This window comes from Asterias rubens, chromosome 3 (genome assembly GCF_902459465.1).
Source record: "Asterias rubens chromosome 3, eAstRub1.3, whole genome shotgun sequence".
Taxonomy (NCBI): domain Eukaryota; kingdom Metazoa; phylum Echinodermata; class Asteroidea; order Forcipulatida; family Asteriidae; genus Asterias; species Asterias rubens.
The window spans coordinates 7,066,528-7,091,578 of NC_047064.1; the positions used below are offsets into that span (position 1 = coordinate 7,066,528).

Here is a 25,051-nt window from a genome sequence, read left to right on the forward strand (position 1 = left end):
GTCCGAGCAGGACATAGGGAAACTAGGGGTAACAAAAAAAGGGGGTTGCAATTTCATCCCATTACACATTATTCTCTTGCAACTTCGATGACCAATATTGAGCCCAAAGTTTCTCAGGTTTGTTATTGATGGATAATGTTGTGGTACACCAAGTGAAAATACTGGTCTTTTAAACGTGTCCAGTGCCTTTTACAAGCAAATAATGTAGGCCCCTAGATATTCAGCAAGTTATCTAGATGTGCCGTATCATTCGATCACGGTTGATCCGTAAAACAGTTCAACAATGAAAGAGTCTGGGACCATATGCCAAATAGTTTGTTCGTGCACCTAATGAGTTCCGAAACCTAACATTTCTGTTAGCTCTGAAATTTACATAGAACATAACCATGGCGTTTCTTGATGTGATTTTTAGCCTATTGACTGTCAAGTCAGTACTGGTTGGGTTGGCAGCTCTCTTCATAGCTACATGGTTTTACCGACGGCCGAGGAACCTTCCTCCCGGCCCGACTGGATGGCCCCTTCTTGGCTACCTCCCAAATCTCATCTCGGCCGGGGACGAGTACAAGAACTTAACCCGACTGGCTAAGACCTACGGACCGGTGTTTAGTATGAATCTAGGCGGTACATTGGTGGTGGTCGTCAACAGCTTCGCTTCTATCAAGGAGGCTCTTAGTCACCCCAACACCGCAGCCCGTCCACCCACAAGCTTCTTCAGGAACATGACAGAAGATCCAGAGGCCATGGGTAACGTTTGCTATTAATTATACTTTCCAAACCACTTCATATTATTGAATAAAGACATCGAACGAAGTTCAGACAGATTACGGACCACGTAGCAAAAAATGCCGGTGTCTCATGCAATGTATGCACTACTATCTAATGGGCATTATTGGATATGCAAAAATGTCTGTCGGACATGCAATCGTGTCCGCGCGGACGCTGCTGCATAATGCAATTGTGTCCGACAGGATACATATGCATATGCAGTTGTGTCTGCCCCGTGCAAAACCGTCCTTACAGTAAATTAAACGCCCTTGGTTTACAAGCTAACTGAATGTTCATCGGCCGTTGGGTATTCGCTGCAATCATACAGTCATGTACATGGCCACTGGACGGTTTTTGCAAAGCCCCGGACACGATTGCATATGCAAAAGTGTCCGGAGCGGACAGTTTTGCATCGCGGACACAAATGCATCTGACACCGGCTATACAGAAAAAAATTGGCTGCAAAACTTATCACCTATCAGTTAGTCTACCTGCAGTACACTAATCCCCATTGTTATTTATCTACAGGGATATGCTGCGTTTTTTCATGCGTGACCTCGGTTTGAGTACTAATTAGTCAAAAGGGCTTCTGTAATTCGGTCATTTTCAGCCTTTGCTGAAAAGTCTCAACCAAAATAATGCACCAGTAAATTGAAACGAAGAATATATCTGTCGTTATGTATAAAAACAATCGGTGCAACTCAAATTTTAAAAAGTGAAATTTTTACAGAGAAAACATGTCACAAAAACACGGAAAATGTTCATGTTATGAATGTCGGCAACAGTCCCCAATTAGTATGTATGGATAGATTATTTCATATTCTACCTGGAAATGTTTAAAGCGAGACCGGATCGTTCCTAGTCCAGTCAGGATACAGCGATTTCCACCGCTAATCCAAATCTCACATTACGAAAAAGTCAACTATTAGACAGAATGGTTTTCTTGCACGGGTGATTGGCTGACGATGACATCATCGACTGATAGGGCAGCATGCTGTTTTTCGCTGGCATGGTACCTTGACCACCAAGCCTAAGTTAATAACTGACAAAAGCGCCCGTCTATACCATGGGCTGTATGAGCGGATTCCTCATTCAGCCCATAGTATAGACGGGCGCTTTTGTTATTGAATAACTTAGGCTTGGTGGTCAAAGTACCATGCCAACGAAAAACAGCATGCTGCCCTATCAGTCGATGATGTCATCGTCAGCCAATAACCCGTGAAAAGGCAAAAAAAAGACTGAATTTCAGAAGCCCTTTGTACTAGTTAATATTCAAACCAAGGTCACGCATGAAAAATCACGCCTACTCGCGCAGATAAATGACAAAGGTGACTTATTAAGTTGAGTGTTCTGCGGGTGGACTGCTATACATTGCGTGTTACGAACCTCTAAACATAATGAGAAGTTGAGATAATGATACTGGTTAAACCATACAACACTGTTTGTACTGCGTTCTAGGCGATTAGCGGCGTTTCCGTATAGTTGGTTGTTCAAGCTGTACAAAGGAATTCATATGACGAAAGACAGTTGTTGTATCGTATAGTTATTTCTTCTTCAATTAGGTGTGGTCAACTCTTCTGGTGACAGCTGGTCTCAGCAGAGGAAGTTTTGTCTGTCAGTACTGAGAGGGTTGGGCGTGTGGAGGTCAAGCTTCGAGGACGCCATCGCTACCGAGGCAGGGTGCCTCATCAACGGTATCAAGGAACACGAGGGGAACCCATTCAATCCAGCTCATTTGTTAGGTAATGCTGTCTCGAATGTCATCTGCTCCGTTACCCTGGGTAAAAGATTCGACTACTCTGATCCAAAGTTCCAGCAACTGCTGAAGTTGATGAACCGTAACTTCGAACTAAATAAAGGTGGACAGGTGTATCTTGTTCTACCCATCATGGATTATTTGTCATTCATGTCAGATTTCAAAGAAATGAAGAGTAACGTACACTTGATTCTCGAGTGCCTCCGGGAGAACGTGGAGGAATTAACACCGAGGCAATGTAGATGCCGACATTTTGAATGATTTCATTGACGTCTTCATCAGAGACACTCACGTCAACGAGACCAAGAACACCAGGAGTTACATTACCATAGATAATATGTTGCTGACATCCCTGGACCTCTTTGCGGCCGGAACAGAGACTTCATCAACCACCCTCCGCTGGGCTTTGCTATACATGATGGCCTACCCTGAGGCACAAACCAAGATACAACAGGAAATAGATGAGATCGTGGGTAGAAATCGTCTACCACGCCTCGCAGACAAACCTCAGCTACCATACACTGAGGCGACCATCCTTGAGGTGCAGCGTCTGGCGTCCATTGTGGCTGTTAACCTTCCTCACAGGTTCTCCGAGGATACCAGCCTACTTGGCTACGATATCCCAAAGGGGACAATGCTCATTGCTAATCTTTGGGCGGTCAGCCGAGATCCATCGATCTGGTCAGATCCAAACAAATTTAATCCGGAGAGATTTCTTGACGAAGCTGGCTCCTTGAAGCCGAGGGAGGAGCATCTGCCTTTTAGTACAGGCAACACGACCGATCCAATTCTATCCCATCATCAAAAAACAACTGCATTCAAACATGGGGAAAAACAAGTACACAAGAGACTCAGTGATGGAACACGAGACTTTAACAAAGATGATCTTTCGGAAACAATCGTATTACATTAACCGCTTGAATATGTTGATACAAACTTAATTTGGTATTGTTCTTGTTTCCATTGCAGGTCGTCGGGTGTGTCTTGGAGAGCAGCTTGCCAAGATGGAGCTGTTCATCTTCTTCTCACATTTACTGCATCAGTTTTCCTTCAAGAAACTGGATGATTCTCAACCTTTATCTTTCGAGGCTACCAATGGCCTCACGTTAGCTCCGATTCCATTCGAAGTTTGTGCCATTCCTAGAGAGTAAATGGACCAACAATCAACCCACAATCTCTTCGCTTGCAGAGGAATGCTTTGTTTTACACTCCTCTTGATTGTTAATCATGGCTATGATAATAAATTCACATTATTACTAGGGTGACTGGATTGTGATTATGTAAAAAGCTGTTTTATTGTTTTGTTTCTGAGGTTATTCGATATTTTAAAAGATTTTAAAGAATAACAAAAAAGAAAAAAATTCAGTTGTAAATAGTAATACCAAAATGTGTACTCAGAATTTAAGAGAAGGTTTCTTGAGCATTTTGATGGTGTATTATTAATTTCCTTTTGTTGTTGTAATTGTTAACTTTCAGTACGAGGCAACAAACAGGTGGAACTATTTTATATAGACAACGTTGAATTTGTTTTGGTAAAACACTTAAAGGCGTCCCGGGCCTAGAGCCTTGCGTTATCCGATGCGTTGTAAATGAGGGTCAATTCAATACCTTCTTAAATCTACATTACAACGAAATGGGGAAAAGAGCCGTCCTTGCTTAATTAAAAAAAGACTCAGTATCGTTAAAGTCTTGTAAAAGGCAGTAGAAATGGGTGGAACATAGTTCTGTTAAGGGCTTGGCCAAAATATGAATGCTGCGTTTGCACAGACCATCTGACTCACGTTTACATAATAATGTTGTATGCTGGGATACCAAGTGCGCCCTCTTTGTTCTTGGGTCTGATACAACTTTGCTATTTGCATATATTTTGTTTACTAAAAAAATACTAAAGTTTGTGTCCCCTGATCTTTGGACCTTTCGCTTTTCCGTTTTAACATGACCGAGTAACAGCACCAAATCTGTTTTGGTTTGTAGTTGTCTCTCCAGGTCCTCTTGACGGTTATTATTATCATGCGAGAAGTATCATGTTGAGGTTTATGCCAAGTCATTATTTTTGTTAGAGTGTGTTACAATGCAAGTTTAACAAGCACTCTGTATAGTAAGCAATGTGTTAAAGGCAGTGGACACTATTGGTAATTATTCAAAATAAGTGTTGGCATAAAAACTATACTTGCATGGTAACGAGCAATGGAGAGCTGTTGATAGTCTAAAACATCGTGAGAAACAGCTCTCTCTGAAGTAACGTAGTTTTCGAGAAATATGTAATTTTTCACGTGATTTTTGAGACCTCAGAATAAGGTTTTGAGGTCTGAAATCAAGCATCTGAAAGCACACAACTTCGTGTGACAAGGGTGTTTTTCATTCATAGTCATTTGGCAACTTCGACGACCAATTGAGCTCAAATTTTCACAGGTTTGTTATTTTATGCATATGTTGAGATACACCAAGTGAAAAGACTGGTCTTTGAACCTGTTATACCATTATACATTCTAGTCGAGTTTACTCGTTTGTGATGTGATTGTGTATTATGGACCGTACATCACGTTACTGTATTCCATTAAATTAGTTGCATGAGATAATTTTATCTTTTATACATGTTGTATATTCTCTGTAAATGCTTGTTCTTTGTTTGTAGAGGGCCGTTCGCCAACCCCATACGACGTGGCCATTTTGTCCATCTATTTGTCATTGAGAAACGCTTTGTTGAGGGACATGACGTAGATATTTTACCAATAAAACTAATTTCAATGTGGTCGCGCTTTTTTGAGATATCGCCGACAATCCTGAGCGAAAAAAAAAACGTCCATGCAGGAAGAATAATCCCATTATAGGAATACACACTTTGTCCAAGATTCAAATTTTGGTACATAAAAACTGATTTTTTTTAATATATTTTTTATAACCACATTAATTCGAAGAGAAATGTTTCTCAAAACACTTTATAAACGACCAATACTTATTAACTTAAAGAGTGATCACCAAACGTATACCTCCCCTTTAACGGCTTACCCACAGTATCAGCCACTGTGCAATCCCCAAATGTCCCATTGTGATGTCAGTGTGTGACAACCTTTCAATAATTTGCCAACAAACGGAATGTTATATTTTACTCAGCAAGGCAGTGATACCCAACACAAATACCACGTGATGTTTACCTGAACCCTGCTGGGAATGACTGTTTAAAGGCACTCGACACTATTGGTAAATACTCAAAATAAGCGTTTTTAGCATAAAGTTACATAAAACATTAGCATAACTTACTAGGTAACGAGGAAAGCTGTTGATAGTATGAGAAACGGATCTCTCAGAAGTAACGTTTTAGTTTTTGAGAAAGAGGTAAGTTGCAACTATCGATTGAGCCCAAATATTCACAGGTTTGTTATTGCATGCATAATGTTGGGACACCAGGTGAAAATACTGGTCTTTTGGCAATTACTAAACGTGTATAGTGCCTTTAACAAGCAAATCTGCAGGCCCCTAGATATTTGGCAAGTTGGCAAAGTGGGGTCGCATCATTCGATCAAGGTTATTCAAACACAACTCGATATTGAAATAGTCTGGGTCAGTATGCAAAATTTAAGAAAAGGGATCATTGTTGAGATTATTCTGATAGAAATTGTTGACGGATTAAGGTGCTGCGTGACACAATGCTAAAGGTTGCACGTCCCACGGCTAATAATCAACCCATAGAGCAGTGAAGAGGGAGTCGTTTCGTGCACAGGGTATACAAGTTGAGTTCTGAGACCTCCAGTTTTGTTTGCTCTGAATTGACAAACAGAACACACCATGGCGTTTCTACTTGGGATAATTAGCTTATTGACTGCCAAGTCAGTGATAGTTGGGTTGATAGCTCTCCTCATAGCTACATGGTTTTACCGACGGCCGAGAAATCTTCCTCCTGGCCCGACTGGATGGCCCCTTCTTGGCTACTTCCCAAATCTAATCTTGGCCGGGGACGAGTACAAGAACATTACCCGACTTGCTAAGACCTACGGACCGGTGTTTAGTATGAATCTAGGCGGTACATTGGTGGTGGTCGTCAACAGCTTCGCTTCCATCAAGGAAGCTCTTGGTCACCCAAACACCGCAGCTCGTCCACCCACAAGCTTCTACAGGAAGATGACGAATGATCCAGAGGCCATAAGTAAGTTTTGCTTTAATACACTTTCCAAACCGCTATAATAACACATTATGCTGGGGACAGCAAACATGTTACAGATTCACTTTGGTCTAAAAACATTTACATTGAATTAGTATTGGAGAACTTAGCCGTGTCGCAATTTGTTTGTGAATAATTTGCAACAATGGAACAATTCAATAATATATGCCTGAAAATTTGCGAAACTGTTTGCAATATGGCGAAACAAGCCATGAACATCAACGTCAACAATTATCTTCGATGTCCACTATTGATGAATTGCACATAGCGTCACCGACCGCTATATTTGATGAAACATTGAAAAGGTGCACGCTACAACTGTCAGCCAATGGTATTATCATTTCACGCGTACATATCAAAGATGGTGGTCAATGACGTCATGTGCAATCCATCTTTGTACAGCCTTTATTCATACTTTTTACATCATGCGATGCGGTTTATGACGTCACAGCCCTGTTCGCTGCGAATTTTTGGCAGGGGAATTGCCCTACATGCGTACTTCCGAATTATTCGTTGCGAATTATTTGTGGCTTCAAAAGGAGGTATAAAGGTTAACAAATAAATAACCAAATACAAAAATATCGTTATATCTGGGAAAAAAAGAAAATTAACATCTCAGAGTTAACATAGAGAAGATAAGCCGGCAATCAAAACTTTAGTTTGAATGAAACTGCGGTTAGTCTTATTTTTAAGTAGGTTTAAGAAAACACAGTTTGTTGGTTTATGATCACCTGTCCTTGATCTTGTAGTTAAAGCCAATTGTATCCATTCAGTCTGCCCCAATGTCAGGTTATTTGTGTATTTAAAGGATTGTTATACAGAATTGGTAAGAAAACAAAATCGTGAAGATCACAGATTTACACGTACACGGTCTAATGATGACGATAGTACAAAAACATCCCTTGAAATATTTCTACCTGAAATGTCATATTTGATGAGAAATAAATAATTTGCTTAGTAGTCTATCGCTCAGTGAGCGTTTTGTTCATTTTGTTGTTTGCATATTTAATGTCATGCAAAATGTGTAATCGGTTTTTCACTATTTTCTCATGACCCTGATGGATGATCGTTCTCTAACGTCTACAGGTTTGACAGTTCATGTATATTGTGTATTAATACATTAAGTGCAGTGCCAGCAACTGTTTTGTTAGCAAAACCAATTCTGTAATTTTCCCAACTGCATAAATAGTTTACAATAAAATGTAATCCGTTTGGTTGTTGCCGTTGCTCCACCATATATGCATCATGGAGGAATAATGGTTCTATAGAGCTGGTCTAAAAGGGGCCAAATAAGAACGGGACGCAAGTATGAACACGAATCTCCTTGGACAGAGGCTTTAACACACAGGGAGAATTTTGTTTTTATGTAATTAGTGTTGTTCTTCTCCAAAGGTGTAGGTAACGCCTCCGGTGAGAACTGGTTCCAGCAGAGGAAGTTTTGTCTGTCAGTACTGAGAGGGTTGGGCGTGTGGAGGTCAAGCTTCGAGGACGCCATCGCAACAGAGGCAGGGTGCCTCATCAACGGCATCAAGGAACACAAGGGGAACCCATTCAATCCAGCTCTTTTGTTAAGTAATGCTGTCTCGAATGTCATCTGCTCCGTTACCCTGGGTAAAAGATTCGACTACTCTGATCCAAAGTTCCAGAAACTGCTGAAGTCAATGAGCCGTAACTTCGAGCTTAGTGGCGGCGGAGAGATGTACACGTACCTACCCATCATGGAGTACTTGTCATTCACGTCAACTTCCAGAGAAATGGAAGGTAACATACGTTCAATTATCGAGTTCATCCGGGAGAGCGTGGAAAACCATCGAAGCAATTTAGACCTCGAGAATCCGAAAGATTTCATCGATGTCTTCCTCAGAGAGATCCACGACAATAACAATGAGAATAGAAAGGAGTACATTACCATGGACAATATGTTGCTGACGTGTTTTGACCTATTTACGGCTGGAACAGAGACTGCATCAACCACCCTCCGCTGGGCTTTGCTGTACATGATGGCCTACCCTGAGGTACAAGCCAAGATACAACAGGAAATAGATGAGATCGTGGGTAGAAATCGTCTACCACGCCTCGCAGACAAACCACAGCTGCCATACACTGAGGCGACCCTCCTTGAGGTGCAGCGTCTGGCGTCCATTGTGGCTGTCAACCCTCCCCACATGTTCTCCGAGGATACCAGACTACTTGGCTACGATATCCCCAAGGGGACATTGATTATTGCCAATCTTTGGGCCGTCAGCCACGATCCATCCACCTGGTCCGATCCAGAAAAATTCATCCCGGAGAGATTTCTTGACGAGGCTGGTTCCTTGAAGCCAAGGTTGGAACTTCTGCCCTTTGGTTCAGGTAAATTTTCAAGTAGAACAGTCAAATACTTTTCACATCAAATAATAACAATTGCATTGTTTGAACATAGGGCAAAAACAGTATCCAATAACATTTCAGTTGAATACGAAACTTTGCCAGTGATGTGCTTTTTACATTAACCTCTGAGAAATTTTGATACCAAATATATTTTTAACTTTTCTGGTTTTTTTTGTTTGTTTTCCTTGCAGGTCGCCGGGTGTGTCTAGGAGAGCAACTTGCCAAGATGGAGCTGTTCATCTTCTTCTCACATTTACTGCATCAGTTCTCCTTCAAGAAACCGGATGATTCTCAACCATTATCTTTCAAGGCTATCAACGGCGTCACGTTGGCTCCAATTCCATTCGAAGTTCGCGCCATTCCTAGAGAGTAAAATGGACTCACACAACTCCACAACCTTTTTGCCTGGGGGAGGAATACAACGTGGTTTCACGAGATGTTCATCTTCGATTTACTACGCGTTTATACTCCCCCAATGCTTCGGCACGTGTTTATATAATGTTTTCTCAATTCACAAATAGTTGCTTGGCTGAACTGTTATTATTGCATCACCTGTTTTATTAGATTTTAAAACATTTTTCATTAGATTTAAAAGATCAGTTGGAAATTGGTTATTTCAACATGCGGTCCAAAAGTTAAAAGAGACTATCCTGAACACATAACTGTGTATTTTATCACCAGGAATACTTTGGCTTCCGTCAGTATGTTTGGGCAGCTTCGTAGAGCCGCGGTCCCAAGCGACTGGAACGAGAGACCACACAAACAAGTGGCGAACACGAGGCTCTTTTCCAACTTTTTTTGCGGTATATTATGTGTCTTTATAATCTCGACTTTTGCTACCCAAAAGGGTAACAAAAGTCCAAACCAATGAGAAGCGACGGGGTCAGCGAGTCAGCAAACAATAATGCACGTTCCATGCTCTATACATAATTCATAAACAAAACCGCAAAACAAGTTGGAAAAAACCATCGTGGCTTCGCCACTCGCGTGTGTTGCCTCCCGCTCCAGTCGATTGGGCCGGCTCTACGAAGCTGTCCAAGCCACGGTGAAGGCCTTGGACAAAAGGTTGTGTGGGGCAGAGCCGATACCAAGTGCGCCCTCAGTTGTTTTTGAGTCTGATGCAGTTTTCCTATTTGCATATTAATTTGCATATAAATAATTGCTGACCTTTTCAACTTTGATTAATGTAGGCTATTCTTTTCTTGTTATGTATACCCAGTGTAAGTCACCGTAACTTAGTAAGTGCACTCTGCTCATTATTATTATCAACCATCCAACTAAAAACGCATTTCTTATCTTTTGCCTCTCCTCGCTCATTGTATTTGCACTTTAGTCATGTTGTAGTTATATAAGTTTTTAAAGGCCAAACATCCAGTTCTCTATGAATTTATAAAATATATCAACTTATTTCATGTCTCCTGCCTTTACTTGCTCGTAATAACTTCTGCATTTTAGTCATTCATGCCTGTTGTTGTTTTCCCCGATATTTTGAGTGTATTCTTGTAGGCGCACCATGAGCACTCTGAGTGTAGATAAACATGTGCGTGTTACAAGTCTTTGATGTTACTATTATTTTACTCTTTCCAAATTAAAGAGAGCTTTCATTGCTCTAATGATTCATACAGAACCCATCAAGTTATTTTGTTGATAACATGAAAATATGAGAGATAGAGTCATCGTTATTGCACTGCACGATATAACTGGTTGTAGCCAAGCAAGCCATTGACTTATGATTTTTACAAATAATAGTAGGTTTGTGCTTTGCTAATTTTGAAAAATTAGTACATCAACAAATTTAAGTGGGGGTTTAAATTCTTCTTGAAGTTTAATTCTGTTTAAATGTTCTCTGTAGTTATGCCACTTAGCTCCTTCGTTGGTCCGAGAAAAAAAAACAACCTTTTTGAATGCACAATGAGTTTACCATAACAAAAGCACAACACCGTAGGCGAACATACCAAAACAGCAAACACAACAACAATGATCGATTTGAATATTTCATTCGATTTATTTGTAGCAAGTATAATCAAACTACATAAATTTACATTTTCATTATTATCTAAGCAGATTGAAGTATGTGGCATGGCTCTTCCTGATAATTTATTTCCTCATCGTGTTGAGCCGAGTACTGATTTATTCCACACAATATTCGACGGCGCAGACAACCGAGTGTAACAAAAAATTGATTAAAACTTGAAACTTTGAACTATTTTGCTGAGTATGCCCTACGAATAGCAGAGAGCCGCCTTCACCTTTCCTTTGTGAAGTTCCTTCTAGTGCGATAAGGCATAAATTTACCACAAATAACATGTGCATTTTTACTGCCTTCAAATCAAACGTGAAATAAGGTGTTTTTCTTCACATTCAAATAAGTTACAAGTCGACACTTCGAAATTAACTAAGAAGTTCGTTGCATCATCATACCTTGTGCATTATTGTGACTTCATTTGAGTAGGGCGCCCTCACGTGAATGTCATAATTATGGGCTGCTCATTGGCTACTCCTTGTTTCGTCATCTTTTAAAGATGGCGGCAATTGACGTCATTGCATTTTACATCTACGGCAATCTACTGGTATTAAGTTTTTAAGGACTGAGGTTTTTGCGCCAAGTTACTGAAACTTGCAAATATCAAAAATATTAATACTGGGAACAAAAATTAAAAAAGAAAATCTAAATCCTAAAAAAATCAATTTAAAAGGTTAGGCTTCATCTATGATCTACTAACAAAATTTAGTTTAATCTTCCACCAAGTTAAAGGACAAAATCTTACATTTTTTACAATCATCTGAAAAATGAAAATATAGAAAACTCTGGGGAGGGTAGCCTTCTTGAGCGCAAAAAAATATGAAGAAAGACGAGAAACTGATAAACATAATTTCCACTACTAATAAGATAATGAAAAACACGTCAATGATAAAATGTTATTTTTTGTAAAAATATCCACAATTAGATGAATATCATTGTGCCTTGCCTAAGATGAAAAAACCCATCAGTGTTCTAATAAAACGGTTGGTGTTTATACTTATTAAGTTGGTGTTAGGAAAGAGTTACTTCACAAATTCTTCCTGTTCACCCATTGCCTCTACAATACATTTGACATTAATTTAAAAAAAAATCAAATAAAAAAAGAACAGGAGTGGCAGCAACTTGCAGAAAACTGTATTTAGCCTGTGGACAAGATTGCCACTACAAAACTACATCATTTCTAGAGATTGTTAAACAGCCCATTTCAAATCTCATTCACACAAATTTGTACAATCATGTACATAGAGTGAATAATTTGAAGAGAACATGACTGCTGCTGCTGGGAAAATACAATTTCATAGTGTAAGCCATATCCAGATGAGCGGCTACGACTTGAGTGTCACATGAACAAATGATGAAACATAGAAGGACCATAGCACCAGCTTTTAGCAACAGTCGTAGCCGTAGCCACAACTGCCGACTTGCACTTCAATCACCAAGACGGTCAGGTCCCTGTTGCACACAGGGCACAAGACAACCATGGCAGCAGTGTGATAACTTGAACAAATCTATACAATTTAACAAAAGTACAGGCTCTAGGTGAAATATTCACCACTTTGCATAGACATCAAGAATACTTGGACGAGTAGCGGTGAACTAGAGAATCAACAGTATCAAAAAGCCCTAAAATTGCAATGAACTTGTTGTGTGACAGAGTTCATAGCGCTCAATCAAACTGGATACAAGAGCGACATTGAAGGTAACAAGATAACTTTCTCAAGAGCAGGTTTTTAAATATAAATGCCAGTCAAAAAATTACATTAGAAGAAAGGTAGTGGCTAAGGCTTCCAAAGATGGACACAAAACATTGTTTTTTAAATATATTTTCTGTGACACAGCTATGTATGATGGAACTTGAAACATCATTCCCATATGATGAATATGCAGTGATAGGCCAATGCAGCTGGTGGGGCAATACATTACAGCAGACTATTCCTATACCAGGGCGGGATATGTATAAGATGAGCTATTCTTATACCAAAGGGTAGCTTGCCGATGTTGCAATACCGCACTGGTTGTCGGCATTCCTTGACATCTTGATGTAACCATTCATTCCCCATGTCTCTCCCCAGCTGTACGAATTAGAGAATAAAAAACACAAAGTATTATAAGACGTCAATAGACATTTCCATTGTTGATAAACAAACCGCGCTGGTTGGCATAGTTGGTAAAACACTCAAATCGTGTTTAACAGATGTTTCAGCCAAATCAAAAAATTTCTGCAAACTTTCAATTCAATACAAACATTCCATGATTGTTACCAACAAATTAACCACTACGTTTGAACATTGTATAACATTGTCACCAACGGTAGCCATCTGTTTTTTAATTTTGCATTGATGGCTTTCCCCTGCATATCTGCCAGGATAAAGACAGGCACTGGTTTTACGGACTAAGTTATTTCATTGGATACAATGATTTCATTGGATATTCTTACAGTGACGTAAGCTTTCAGCTGCACTTTCGGTCGTCTGGATGCAGCGTCCAGTGTTTGTATGTACATGTACATGTACATGTACATGCATGTAATTTAGTTTTATATTTATATATGTACAGGCCTGATAGTTCAAGGGCAATGAAGGCGATTGCATCCGTGCCCCCTGGTCATTGCCTCCGTGCCCTTGAAATACTTTACCGAGGAGAAAATGCCTTGGTGCCCTTGCCCCTTCAAAAACGAAGCGGACAGGCCTGCATGTACATAGAATTTGACTGTAAATCTCAATGCGAAATGTATTAGAGGTCGAACATGCATTTGAAAGGGGATTGACATAGGCTTAATGCAGGTTTCGGGTGTAATTCACAAGCCACAAAGTGTGACATCATTTATTGAGGCTACTAATGCTCACCTGTTCTTAACGAGCCAGTAGGCGTTACCGCTGTCAGCATCAACTCCATACCCAACGACCAATACACCATGATCAAGCTCTGAGCTACTGCATTCTGGTTCAGAGTATACACCTACAAATCAAGAATCAAGAATGAACAAAAAAAATTAAATAAATAAAATAACAACTGACAGCTCTAATTAACGACATTAAAGAGAAAAACCAAATTATCTTTGGAACTGATTCTTAAACAGGGTTTGCCCCTGATTTTTGTTCAATTATCCAGCAAGAGGGTCATTCCGTGTCAAATCAACCAGTTTTCAGAAAAGTTCCCAGGTGACCCCCTCAGATTTTGATGAAACTTCATCAGAATGATTGAATGTGGCTCAAATGAACACATACAAAAAAGCTAAGTCATACTCCATGTCGTTTGCGAGATATGACCCATTGAAATTTGGTCGAGGCGGCCATTTTGTGCTCGCGCGGGACGCGAAAAGTGATTTTTTTGATAATTTCCGACTTTGAAAGCTCATAATTTAATTATTGTACCAGGTAGAGAGCTCAAATTTGGTATTCCATCTTACTTCTTGCCAAATTTCATGAATCTGCACTCAATTTAGATGTATCTCCTTTAATTTTCTAGTTATGGTCACCTAAAACAGGCACTTTAATCAGCCAAAAATGTTTTTTGTGATTTTTGGGGTCACCCTGTGCCCACATGAGGGGTCAAATAAATCCTATATTCCCTAGGTATTATCTATGGGTGCATGTTTATACCCATAAGCAATTATAAGCTCACCAATGCAATAATTTAGAAATAGCATGGGCCCAAAGTTGGTTCCAGCCAGAAAAAGGTCAAAAAGACCCCGCCCGTCTTGACCCCGGTTGACCCCGCGATCAATTGAAATGTTTTTTGAAATTGATACCAGTTAAACATATATATTATATCTACTTATACACCAATTTTCAGCTTTGGCACTCAACTCCTTCATGGTGTGGTGGCAATTTGAATGTTATATGTTTTTGGCACATTTTAATGTAATATCATACAGTGTACATGTACATGTACATTCATGTACACATACAATACATGGTAATATATGTTTGAAGCTTGTGTAACTTATTTTTTCTGGCTAGCAAAAAGTAACATCAACGCATTGGCATCTGTGGTGTCTGCGTGATACACAAGTACATATTTTGTTTGAGAAATGAGTGTTTGCATGTGATACACATTAGAGAAGTATTGTTCTAAAAAGTAGTGTATGGAAAGTAATACCAGCGTTTAATATGCAAATGAGGTGACCATGTGATTGGAAAGTTTAACCAGCATAAACATAGCATGGAGGAAACAAAGGGGACTGGGGTTGGGTTAAAACCAGAGAAGAATATGACAGATAGTTAGTGTTAAGTACTGGCAGATTTAATTTGTATTGTGTGGTTTGATCCATGTTTCAAGTGAAACTACACACGGTACACTGGGGTATGGTTCCATACTGGGGTATGGTTCCAATATTTTGTGTGTGTTATGGGAGAATTTTGCAGCACTTTGTGGTACCTGCCTTAAATTATTTATTGCAGTTAAAAACATGCATCATCAACCCATTTCTAAAAACAATAACACAAATAAACTTACTTTTTTGCTAGCCAGAAAAAAATAAGTTACACAAGCTTCAAACATATTTTACCATGTATTGTACATGTGTACATGAATGTACATGTACATGTATACTGTATGATATTACATTAAAATGTGCCAAAAACATATAATATTCAAATTGCCACCACACCATGAAGGAGTTGAGTGCCAAAGCTGAAAATTGGTGTATAAGTAGATATAATATATATGTTTAACTGGTATCAATTTCAAAAAACATTTCAATTGATCGCGGGGTCAACCGGGGTCAAGACGGGCGGGGTCTTTTTGACCTTTTTCTGGCTGGAACCAACTTTGGGCCCATGCTATTTCTAAATTATTGCATTGGTGAGCTTATAATTGCTTATGGGTATAAACATGCTCCCATAGATAATACCTAGGGAATATAGGATTTATTTGACCCCTCATGTGGGCACAGGGTGACCCCAAAAATCACAAAAAACATTTTCGGCTGATTAAAGTGCCTACTTTGGGTGACCATAACTAGAAAATTAAAGGAAATACATTTAAATTGAGTGCAGATTCATGAAATTTGGCAAAAAGTAAGATGGAATACTGAATTTGAGCTCTCTACCTGGTACAAAAACTAAATTATGAGCTTTCAAAGTCGGAAATTATCAAAAAAATCACTTTTCGCGTCTCGCGCGAGCACAAAATGGCCGCCTCGGCCAAATTTCAAACGGTCATATCTCGAAAACGACATGGAATATGACTTAGCTTTTTTGTATGTGTTCATTTTTGCAACATCCAATCATTCTGATGAAGTTTCATCAAAATCTGAGAGGGTCACCTGGGGACCACTGGTTGATTTGACACGGAATGACCCAAGAGAGAACCAAGAGATAACAAAGAGAAAACCTGCATGCAACTCTTCAGCAGAAAAAATATAGAAATTATTTGTCCTATTGATTGCATGGACTGAAGCTAGCCGGGTATTGGGCACTTCAGCGTCTAGTAGTTCTCCCCCCATTGCCTTATACAGTACAACAAGCAACAGAAACACAAAAGAGACTGTGCAAAATGAAGTAGTGTAGATGATATGCTGTGCGAGGAAAATATTGTTATAACCGCATATTGGGCCCTTACAGTGTGTGGTTCCTATCGCACCCTTTAACAAAAAACAATAAAAACATTAGGAAGCCAAACTGTGTCTGGACTGAGTAATGCTTTGCTGTGTTAACTTCTGCGAATCAATTACAGATTTTTATTTTATTTTCACGCAGCAATTATTTATTTTACAAGTTTTTAATAAAATGCGGAAAACTGTTGATCCAGTAGGAAGAGTTGCATGTCTGGATCAGAGGCAACAAGGGGGGACCAAGAGAGAGATTAACACAAATTAATAATAATAATAATAAGTTAAAAATATCATAAAGCGCACAAATCCATTAAAGTGCTACATACGAACAATAATATTCAAATTATGTACATGTACAAAGACAAAACAAAGATAATCACGAACAGAAAACCGAGAGAAAGTCAAGTTGGACAGAAGCTTACCTTCAGTGTAAAGTTGGAATGATGAGTGGCTAGCATCGATAGCGACTGAGATTGGTCCTACGGTGGCAGAAGCTGCCTTCAATTGTTTTTCATTACCAGCTTCAATGTCAACAAACCCTGTGCAATGAGCAGCAATGCAGTCTGCGGTGTCTTTGAAGTAGCATGTATTTTCATCCTGTGGATTGTTTCAGAAATGAAGAGAATTTTTATTGTTGTTACAAAGACTATTCTTATTATTCCGGTTAACTATTAACAACAAATATATCAAGTTGGCAGCCGCTAGCTAGATAACCTAGGTTGTTTCCATTTAAAAACTAAATGTATACAAATATCAAAACTGCATACTAAATTGCACACAAAGACAAATTTGTTAAAAAGGAGGGAACATTTTAGTTTTGAAGCTTCAAGAGTACATTATCAGACATTATATTTTGCCCTTGGTCAAACGTATGAGAATTTCTGAAGAGTACAATGGCTAACCAACATGTACATCATGGATGTGGCTTTAATAGACTTTTCAGGCCTGTTAATAACAGTTTTGCTCATTTTTCTGAGGGCCCCAAAATCAGAAATCAGACTTACATCATTAAAAAAAAATTATCCTCAAATACAATACAATAAATATATAACTTTTACACACAATCATATAATATGTAAAGGTTTGCGGTAACACCATGTAATGACTATCTCTAATGAGTTGGGGTGGTTCTGAAAAGAACTGTTGGTTTCAACTCGGTTCTTTTCAGAACTGCCCCAGCTCATTAGAGGTGTACCGCAAACCTTTCCATATCGTATTTCCACCATGCAAAGTTTCATATCCTACTTAAAATACACAATCAATTAAACAATTTTTTTTTTAAAGAAAACTACAGTTAGCATACCTTAGCTTTGTAAGGGTAGCAAGTCTCCTTATCCAGACCGTTCTTCTTGACGTACTTAAAGGCATCATCCATGAGGCCACCATTGCATCCATCATCTCCCTGTACGTAAGAGCAGTCTACAAGATTCTGCTCGCTAAGATCTGGCAGGACGCCTGTCTTGTTGAACATCTGTCCTTCCAGGGAGCCAGTAGCACTGAATGCCCAGCACGATCCACATTGTTCCTGCGAGAGAAGACAATTTAAAAAAATTTGAGAGGCAGAAACGGATTATCAAGGGAAGTACAAATAATTGTCATGTTTTAAAGGCAGTGGACACTATTGGTAATTACTCAAAATAATTATTAGCATAAATCTTTACTTGGTAACAAGTAACAAGGAGCTGTTGAAAGTACAATACACTGTGAGAAACAGCTCTCTCTCTGAAGTAACGTAGTTTTCAAGAAAGTTGTAATTTTCCACGAATTTGATTTCGAGACCTCAGATTTGAAATTTGAGGTCTCAAAATCAAGCATCTGAAAGCACACAACTGTGTGTGACTAGGGCATTTTTTATTTCATAATTATCTCCCAACTTCGACGACCAATTAAGTTTCTATTGTCTTGTGTTTACCTGGTTCTAAAGTTTCTAATGTCTTGTGTCTTACCTGGTTCTTGACTGGAGTAACGTATCCCTTCTGTCTCCAGTCTACAGTGTCGGGCAATTTCATGTATGGTGCCACAAAGGTCCTGAGAGACTGTGGGGCATCTTTACGTTGTTTGAAACCATTCATACGTGCGACAAACTCTTCATTTGTCTGCAAAGAAGAAAAAACAATTTTGTTTCTTTGTTATTACAGTTTACAAGGTCTGTTTTAGGGCTTTTTGAATTTCTACATGGTTACAATGGGTGGTTACCCCCATAATGGCATTTTACATAAATTGATAAAATACATAAAATATACATAGACTGATATCAGAATATTTCATACTACACAGTGAATTTTCATGCTACATGCTTTCATTGTACCAAACAAATCTACCAATAGCAACCAGAACACTACTCTATCACAGATTCTGCTTAGCTCAACAACCATTTCTGTGAATATATTAGGGCCTATAGTGATTGTCAACTAGCACCTGTAGGCCTGTAGTACTGGGCTTGGCCTAATTTCCTGAAGCTTGTAAGCACAAAAACTTGCCTTGCACAGAAAAATATATCTAGCAGAAACCGGTTACTAGCCATAAGTCCCTAAAGTTTTCATTGTTGTGACTGGTGCCCTACCCATTTTTTATTATTTTGTATTACTTTTATTGCATAGAAACAGTTTTTGAAATTTGAAATTGTGCCCTGATGACGTCAGTTTGTTAACCATGTAGCAGAAGAACTGGAAAGTATCCAACAAAGTTTTATGGTTTAGAGAAAGTATTGTGCTGCAAAACTGTTGAAAATGGAGAACCCACTACGGGTCCTACTACTTGCCATCAACTCGCCGTCAACTCACTTGCGCCGTCAACTCCTCCAATATACATTTAAAATCCACAAAAGAAGCATAGAACTGTAAAGTATCAGCTCAAAGAGAGTTCGCGAAAGTTTTAGGTCATATTTCGGAATAAAAATTTAGGGTTTTTTTTTTGTGAACAAATTATCTTGAAACAGCAAAACCGTCAGCCGCAATCTTGCTTTTTCACATTGATTAGTCTTGGCCGAATGTCAATGATTGGTCCTTTTTTTTTATCAACACAAAGTCGTTTTTGTGAATGAATTTTTACCAAACCATGAGAAATATGTAGTTTAGCCCAGACTTAACACTTCCGTGCCCCATTTAAAAAAAATTCATGTCAATTTAATGAGTTGACGGCAAGTAGTAGGACCGCCCACTACAGCACTTTATAAGCAATGGCAGTAAACAAAAACAACCATGACTACAATAGCATAGGTTTTGGGGTCTTTTCGCCCACAGGTTTCTGCATTTATAGACTCAACACAATCAATCAGTCAATGATTGATTCCTAATATGGAACCCATGTAGTTCCAGCAAAAGCACTGAGCTGAATTCCAGTTTGTGAATCATGTCCTGGCACTGACCCACACAAGTTCAGAGATTTACAGGGAAAAAGTTATTCAACACAGACCCATGACCCCCACACAAACATGCAGGTATAACAAAGGATGACCTTCATGGGCATTGTTAGCGAATTGAACCCACCATGACTTGCAGTTTGACTAATCTACATGTATGATGACTGGGCAAAGTACAACAATAAAACTGGTCCTGTAGAAGCCCATGGCACGCTCATTGCTACGTAACAATAAACACTCACATGTAACACTGTGTACATGTAATTATGAGTGATAAACCCAACCCCAATAAACTGTACACTTTTGGAAAGAGTAAAATAATTTCACCATCATGTTGTTACTTTAATGTTAATTGTAATAACAGTGCTAAGATAACAAAATGTTCTTATGACCAAAATTATCTTAAAATGTGCAGGCATTTCTAGAATCTCTTCAGAGATTCACGAAAGTTTCATTATGAGCTTAGCTTTGAAGGAATTTGTAAGATTTGAAATATTTAATTCAACAAACTTCCTGTAAAAAAGTTTGCTCCTATCAGCTTTAAGCAACGGACGGGATACATCCATTTCAGTGAATGATTTCACTTGTATAGCAGAGCAAAAAGCTACACAAAATATTTCAACTGCTAGTCAAAAATAAGGATTTGCAACTCAATCATCAACATTCAGTTTGCAAAAATTCAGTTCAGTCCAAATTTCTTGCCAGGCAAAAATGCTGGTTGAAATCGCTCAACAAATTTTTATTTTTATTTTTAATTAACTGACTGCAAGACTGATGATTAAAAGCAGTGGACACTTTTGGTAATTACTCAAAATAATTATTAGCATAAAACTTTTCTTGGTGACAACTAATAGGGAGAGGTTGATGGTATAACACATTGTGAGAAACGGCTCCCTCTGAAGTGCCATAGTTTCCGAGAAAGAATTTGATTTCGAGACCTCAGATTTAGAATTTGAGGTCTTGAAATCAACCATCTAAACGCACACACCTTCGTGTGACAAGGGTGCTTTTTTTCTTTCATTCATATCTCGCAAGTTCATGACCAATTGAGCTCAAATTTTCACAGGTGTGTTATTTTATGCATATGTTGAGATACACCAACTGTGAAGGCTAGTCTTTGACAATAACCAATAGTGTCCACTGCCCTTAAAGTAATTTATTAGAACCCGGGAAAGTACCAAGTATTCGGTGCTAACACACATCAGAGTTAGGGTAAAACCAAAATAAATTTAACTGATTGCATGCAGCCGAAAGCAATAGACTATAGTCAGCATTGAGTAACCAAACAACCTTAAACTAAAAATAACCTTGAATAAACAAGTGCATCCCATCACCTTGATGCGAACAATGGTACAAAAAAATACAGACAATTGTTGGGAATACCCGTAGAACATTTCCACATCCTGCCGTTCATTTCCCGGTTGTGGTTTTGCTTTTCTTTGTTCTATTCTCGGGTCAAGCTCACATGACAGTTATTAATTGAAATCAGATCGGTAATCACCCACCAATAATTTCTGTCAGTTCCCTTCTCGTAGACTCTTCACTTCCTATATTTATAAATACAACTACCATGGCTTCGAAAGGGTTTCATTCGTACTTCCAATAAAATAAACTCATCCAAGGGACAAATTGAAGTCTGTACAGTAAACAAATCTTACCAGCGCTCTCTCCAAGTGGTTGCTAGCCAAATGCCAGTTTAACATTTAGAACGCATGAGGACTAGTCAGACTTCACGCAAATTGGTCTGGCTGGCTAGTTCAGTTCAGTATGATAAAGCATCCCTATTTAATATCATTTATCGACGAGTGCAAAAGCCAACAACCAGTGAAAATGACAAGCTAAATGGAATGTGTAGGAGTCACATCACAACAACAACATCGAAAGTAAATGATAATTTAAGTTGATAATGAATTTTAACAAAAGTACTGATTGGATGTATCATGTTTATGGAATCACATCAATTTGTTTCAGCCTAAATTATGTGTACAAAGTGTGTTTTCAAAATAAAAACATATTGGACTATAAAAAGCAGCCACGTAACATTCTATTCTTTGTAGAAAAAAAAAAAAAGGGCTGATCACACTTCACATATTTGTACAGTGTTTTTCAGTTTTATATGAAAAAGAGAGAATCAGCTTTATCAGCTGAACAGTTGCATTCCTTTACAAAGAGTGAACAAGAGAAAATCAAAATAGAAATTACATCTAAAATAGAATTTGGATCTAGTCAAAGTATATCAATACAGATTTTGTTGTTTGTTTTTGCATTGAACAGAATTTTTAAAAAGATCTTGAGACACTTACCAAGTCACCATAGACGTTCATGCCGAGTCTGAATGTGTGGTTTCCCAAATCATGCTCGAGATTATGTCTGTTGATGATGTCCAAATTGGCTTCCCATACTGAACGTCTCTTCACTTCTTCACCTAGAAGTGTGTATTTCTTATTGTGAACCTGAAAGGAAAACAAAACATGCAATTTTTATTAAAAACTAAAGCAAAAGATTCAAACTTAATCTTAGTTTACAATTATATACACAATACTAACAAGTAACATTAACTTGTTTTCAATATAGCAGGCCTGTATGCTTCATTTTTTAAAAGGACAAGGGCACAGAGGCATTATCCCCTTGGTTTAGTGCACTCTTTGAGGAAATTGTAAATTTCAACTGTAGCATTTCAAGGGCATCAAGGCAATGACCAGGACCATGGAGGCAATCACTCCCATTGACTCCATGAAGTATCAGGCCTGATATAGAGCTTTATAAATAGTGCTAGTCGGAGGGGAGTCTACATTTTAGGTCAGTGTTAAAGGATTTGGGCACTTTTTCAAAATGTCCATAGATTTACAATAAACTTACAGGGTTTGAAGATAATGATAATGGAAAGCTTCCCTTCAAATATTACTTACTGAGGTGCTGTAGTTTTTGAGGAATGAGTAAAAAAATGTCATGAAAATACGTTTGTAAATGATTAAAATTATTTTTGTCTCATGAGACCAAAATTTTCATGACATTGTTTTACTCATTTCCCAAAAACTACAGCACCTCAGCATGTAATATTTTCAGGGAAGCTTTCTACTATCATTATCTTCAAACTGTGTGAGTTTAGTGTAAATCTGTAGACATTGTGTTTTTTGTCCAAGAACAGTTACATAGACCCTTTTTAACCAAAACATGCAATTCTTACTAAAGCAAAAGATTCAAAACTTGATCTCAGTTTTATTTAATAATAATTAACTCGCTTATATACAGCGCTTTATTCATAGTGTTAGACATAGGCGTGTCTGGGTGTCTTTCGGACACTCTGTTTCCTCTGTCATATCCAAGTCAATGTATTCAAAGTTAAGAATTTTTAACCCATTTTTCTTCAGTGGAAAAATTACACGGTAAAGTTAAATGATGTTATTACACATTCATACAAGGTAACAAGGTACAATTAAGACAATAAATTCATTTACAATGTGAATTATTCAATAGGCCTAGTCATTTAAAAGTTATTTTATTTGTTATTTTGTTTCAGGCAGCACACATTTAGCACGCCATATAAAAAACTAACAAAAATAGAAAAAGGAAGAAAAACAACCCTGTAGATAACATGAGATAACCAAGAAGGAAAATTACTCATGATCTTAAGGCAATCCAGACACTACCTAAAATTTTACAAAACAAACAAAAGTTAAGTACAATTTTAAAAGATTTCTAAAAATACCTTCTTGTATAGTTCCCAATCTTCATCATAACTTCTGTCAAATTTATCTACAAACGGTAAACTGCATGCAGCCACAACAAGGGCACAGACTACTAAAGCTCGGATCATCTTCACTTGTTGGTTGATTTCTTGGAATCTGGATATTGAAGAAATTAAAATTACATACGTTAACATTTCTACAGTTTGGTAGGAAATTTTACTTATAATTAAAACTTGTCAAGACTGATGACACAAACTCATTGTCAAATTGACAATTTTGATGGGAAACTTTCTGTATCTCAATCTGGCCACTCCTTGTTGTTCACTAATTTTTACAAAAACTTGAAAAAGAATAATACTTTATTTGAGTAAATTATACTATTTTTCTTCAAGTGTCGTTTCCAGTATAGTAAGGAGCGGTTCAAAAATTGTGTCAAGATACAATAATGGAAGAAACAACTGGTGGCAGGCAGGATACGGAGACCTTTCCAATAAATTTAAAGTAAAAAAAAAAATTGCGGAACTTATTATACATATTTTGTGAACAGTTTTGGTGGACACCCGAACACACGACCCCAAGATGATGACTAGTAATTTAGTATTGTAATGAAAACCATCAATTTTACTTTAATTAAGTTTGGATAAAAAAGGAAATATAGTATGTAAAATTCAATACCAGCATTTCATTCAAGGAATCAAGAAGGTTACACTCAGATGGCGTTGTGAGAGAAGTGGTGCTGAAACTCATCTGTGAATTTGTGATTTGGACTCATTCATTTGTTTGCCGACTTTGGTTTGGAGGCCCAAGCCTAACGAAACGTAACGAAAATAACAGCAGTTTTACAGACAACTTACCGTTTAAAACTTCGACCAGGCACTTTCGGGGGAGACTAATCTGGAAAAAGACGTCTCGACACAATCAAGTAAGTTCAACTATTAATGATGAGTATGCAAATTGTGCGGGCCTTTTTATACAAAAATGTGTGTGCGTGGTTTATCTACTGTTGACAGAAAGTCTCGTGACAAATTTTTTTTTTTACAACTGGGCCGCAGTCTGATTTCCGACTACCTATCTGTCTATGTTGCGTATGGTGCGGAGCGACTCGGCACCAGTCTAGTGAAAGGTCACTGGTCATGTGATTAAACAGGCTAATGCAATTGCTCACGTGACACGTACGTATGTAAACGATGGCAGGGACAACACTGAGCTGATCCACGTGAGGCTACTTGTTGATAAGAAATCCCCTACTGGCTGATAAGGACAGGCCATGTTTAATTTTTTTATAAAACAATGAATGAAACTAAATTTAGTTTGACTTTGTTCTCCTTTAGATAGCAGGCCTTATTAAAACCACAAGCCCACTTGGTGTAA

General features: G+C 38.3%; 3 protein-coding genes across 3 annotated transcripts; 2 read left to right on the forward strand and 1 right to left on the reverse strand.

Moving 5' to 3' along the window:
* Positions 1-334: 334 nt before the first annotated feature.
* LOC117288273 (cytochrome P450 2J6-like) lies at positions 335-4,699 on the forward strand. The gene is given in 4 exon segments (XM_033769059.1): positions 335-744; positions 2,328-2,743; positions 2,745-3,291; positions 3,491-4,699. Coding segments are annotated over 4 exon segments (1,503 nt in total). The 5' UTR covers positions 335-386; the 3' UTR covers positions 3,673-4,699.
* A 1,345-nt stretch (positions 4,700-6,044) lies between these two features.
* On the forward strand, positions 6,045-11,670 carry LOC117287782 (cytochrome P450 2J6-like). Its single transcript, XM_033768302.1, has 3 exons — positions 6,045-6,665; positions 8,073-9,032; positions 9,242-11,670. Exons 1-3 carry the CDS (start codon positions 6,308-6,310, stop codon positions 9,421-9,423), a joined length of 1,500 nt encoding a protein of 499 aa, XP_033624193.1. The 5' UTR covers positions 6,045-6,307; the 3' UTR covers positions 9,424-11,670.
* On the reverse strand, positions 11,032-24,695 carry LOC117287783 (cathepsin L1-like). Its single transcript, XM_033768303.1, has 8 exons — positions 24,535-24,695; positions 23,701-23,836; positions 22,295-22,444; positions 18,577-18,726; positions 17,934-18,155; positions 17,053-17,227; positions 13,920-14,031; positions 11,032-13,145 (listed from the first exon to the last, which is right to left on the reverse strand). Exons 2-8 carry the CDS (start codon positions 23,806-23,808, stop codon positions 13,046-13,048), a joined length of 1,017 nt encoding a protein of 338 aa, XP_033624194.1. The 5' UTR covers positions 23,809-23,836; positions 24,535-24,695; the 3' UTR covers positions 11,032-13,045.
* Positions 24,696-25,051: the final 356 nt, after the last annotated feature.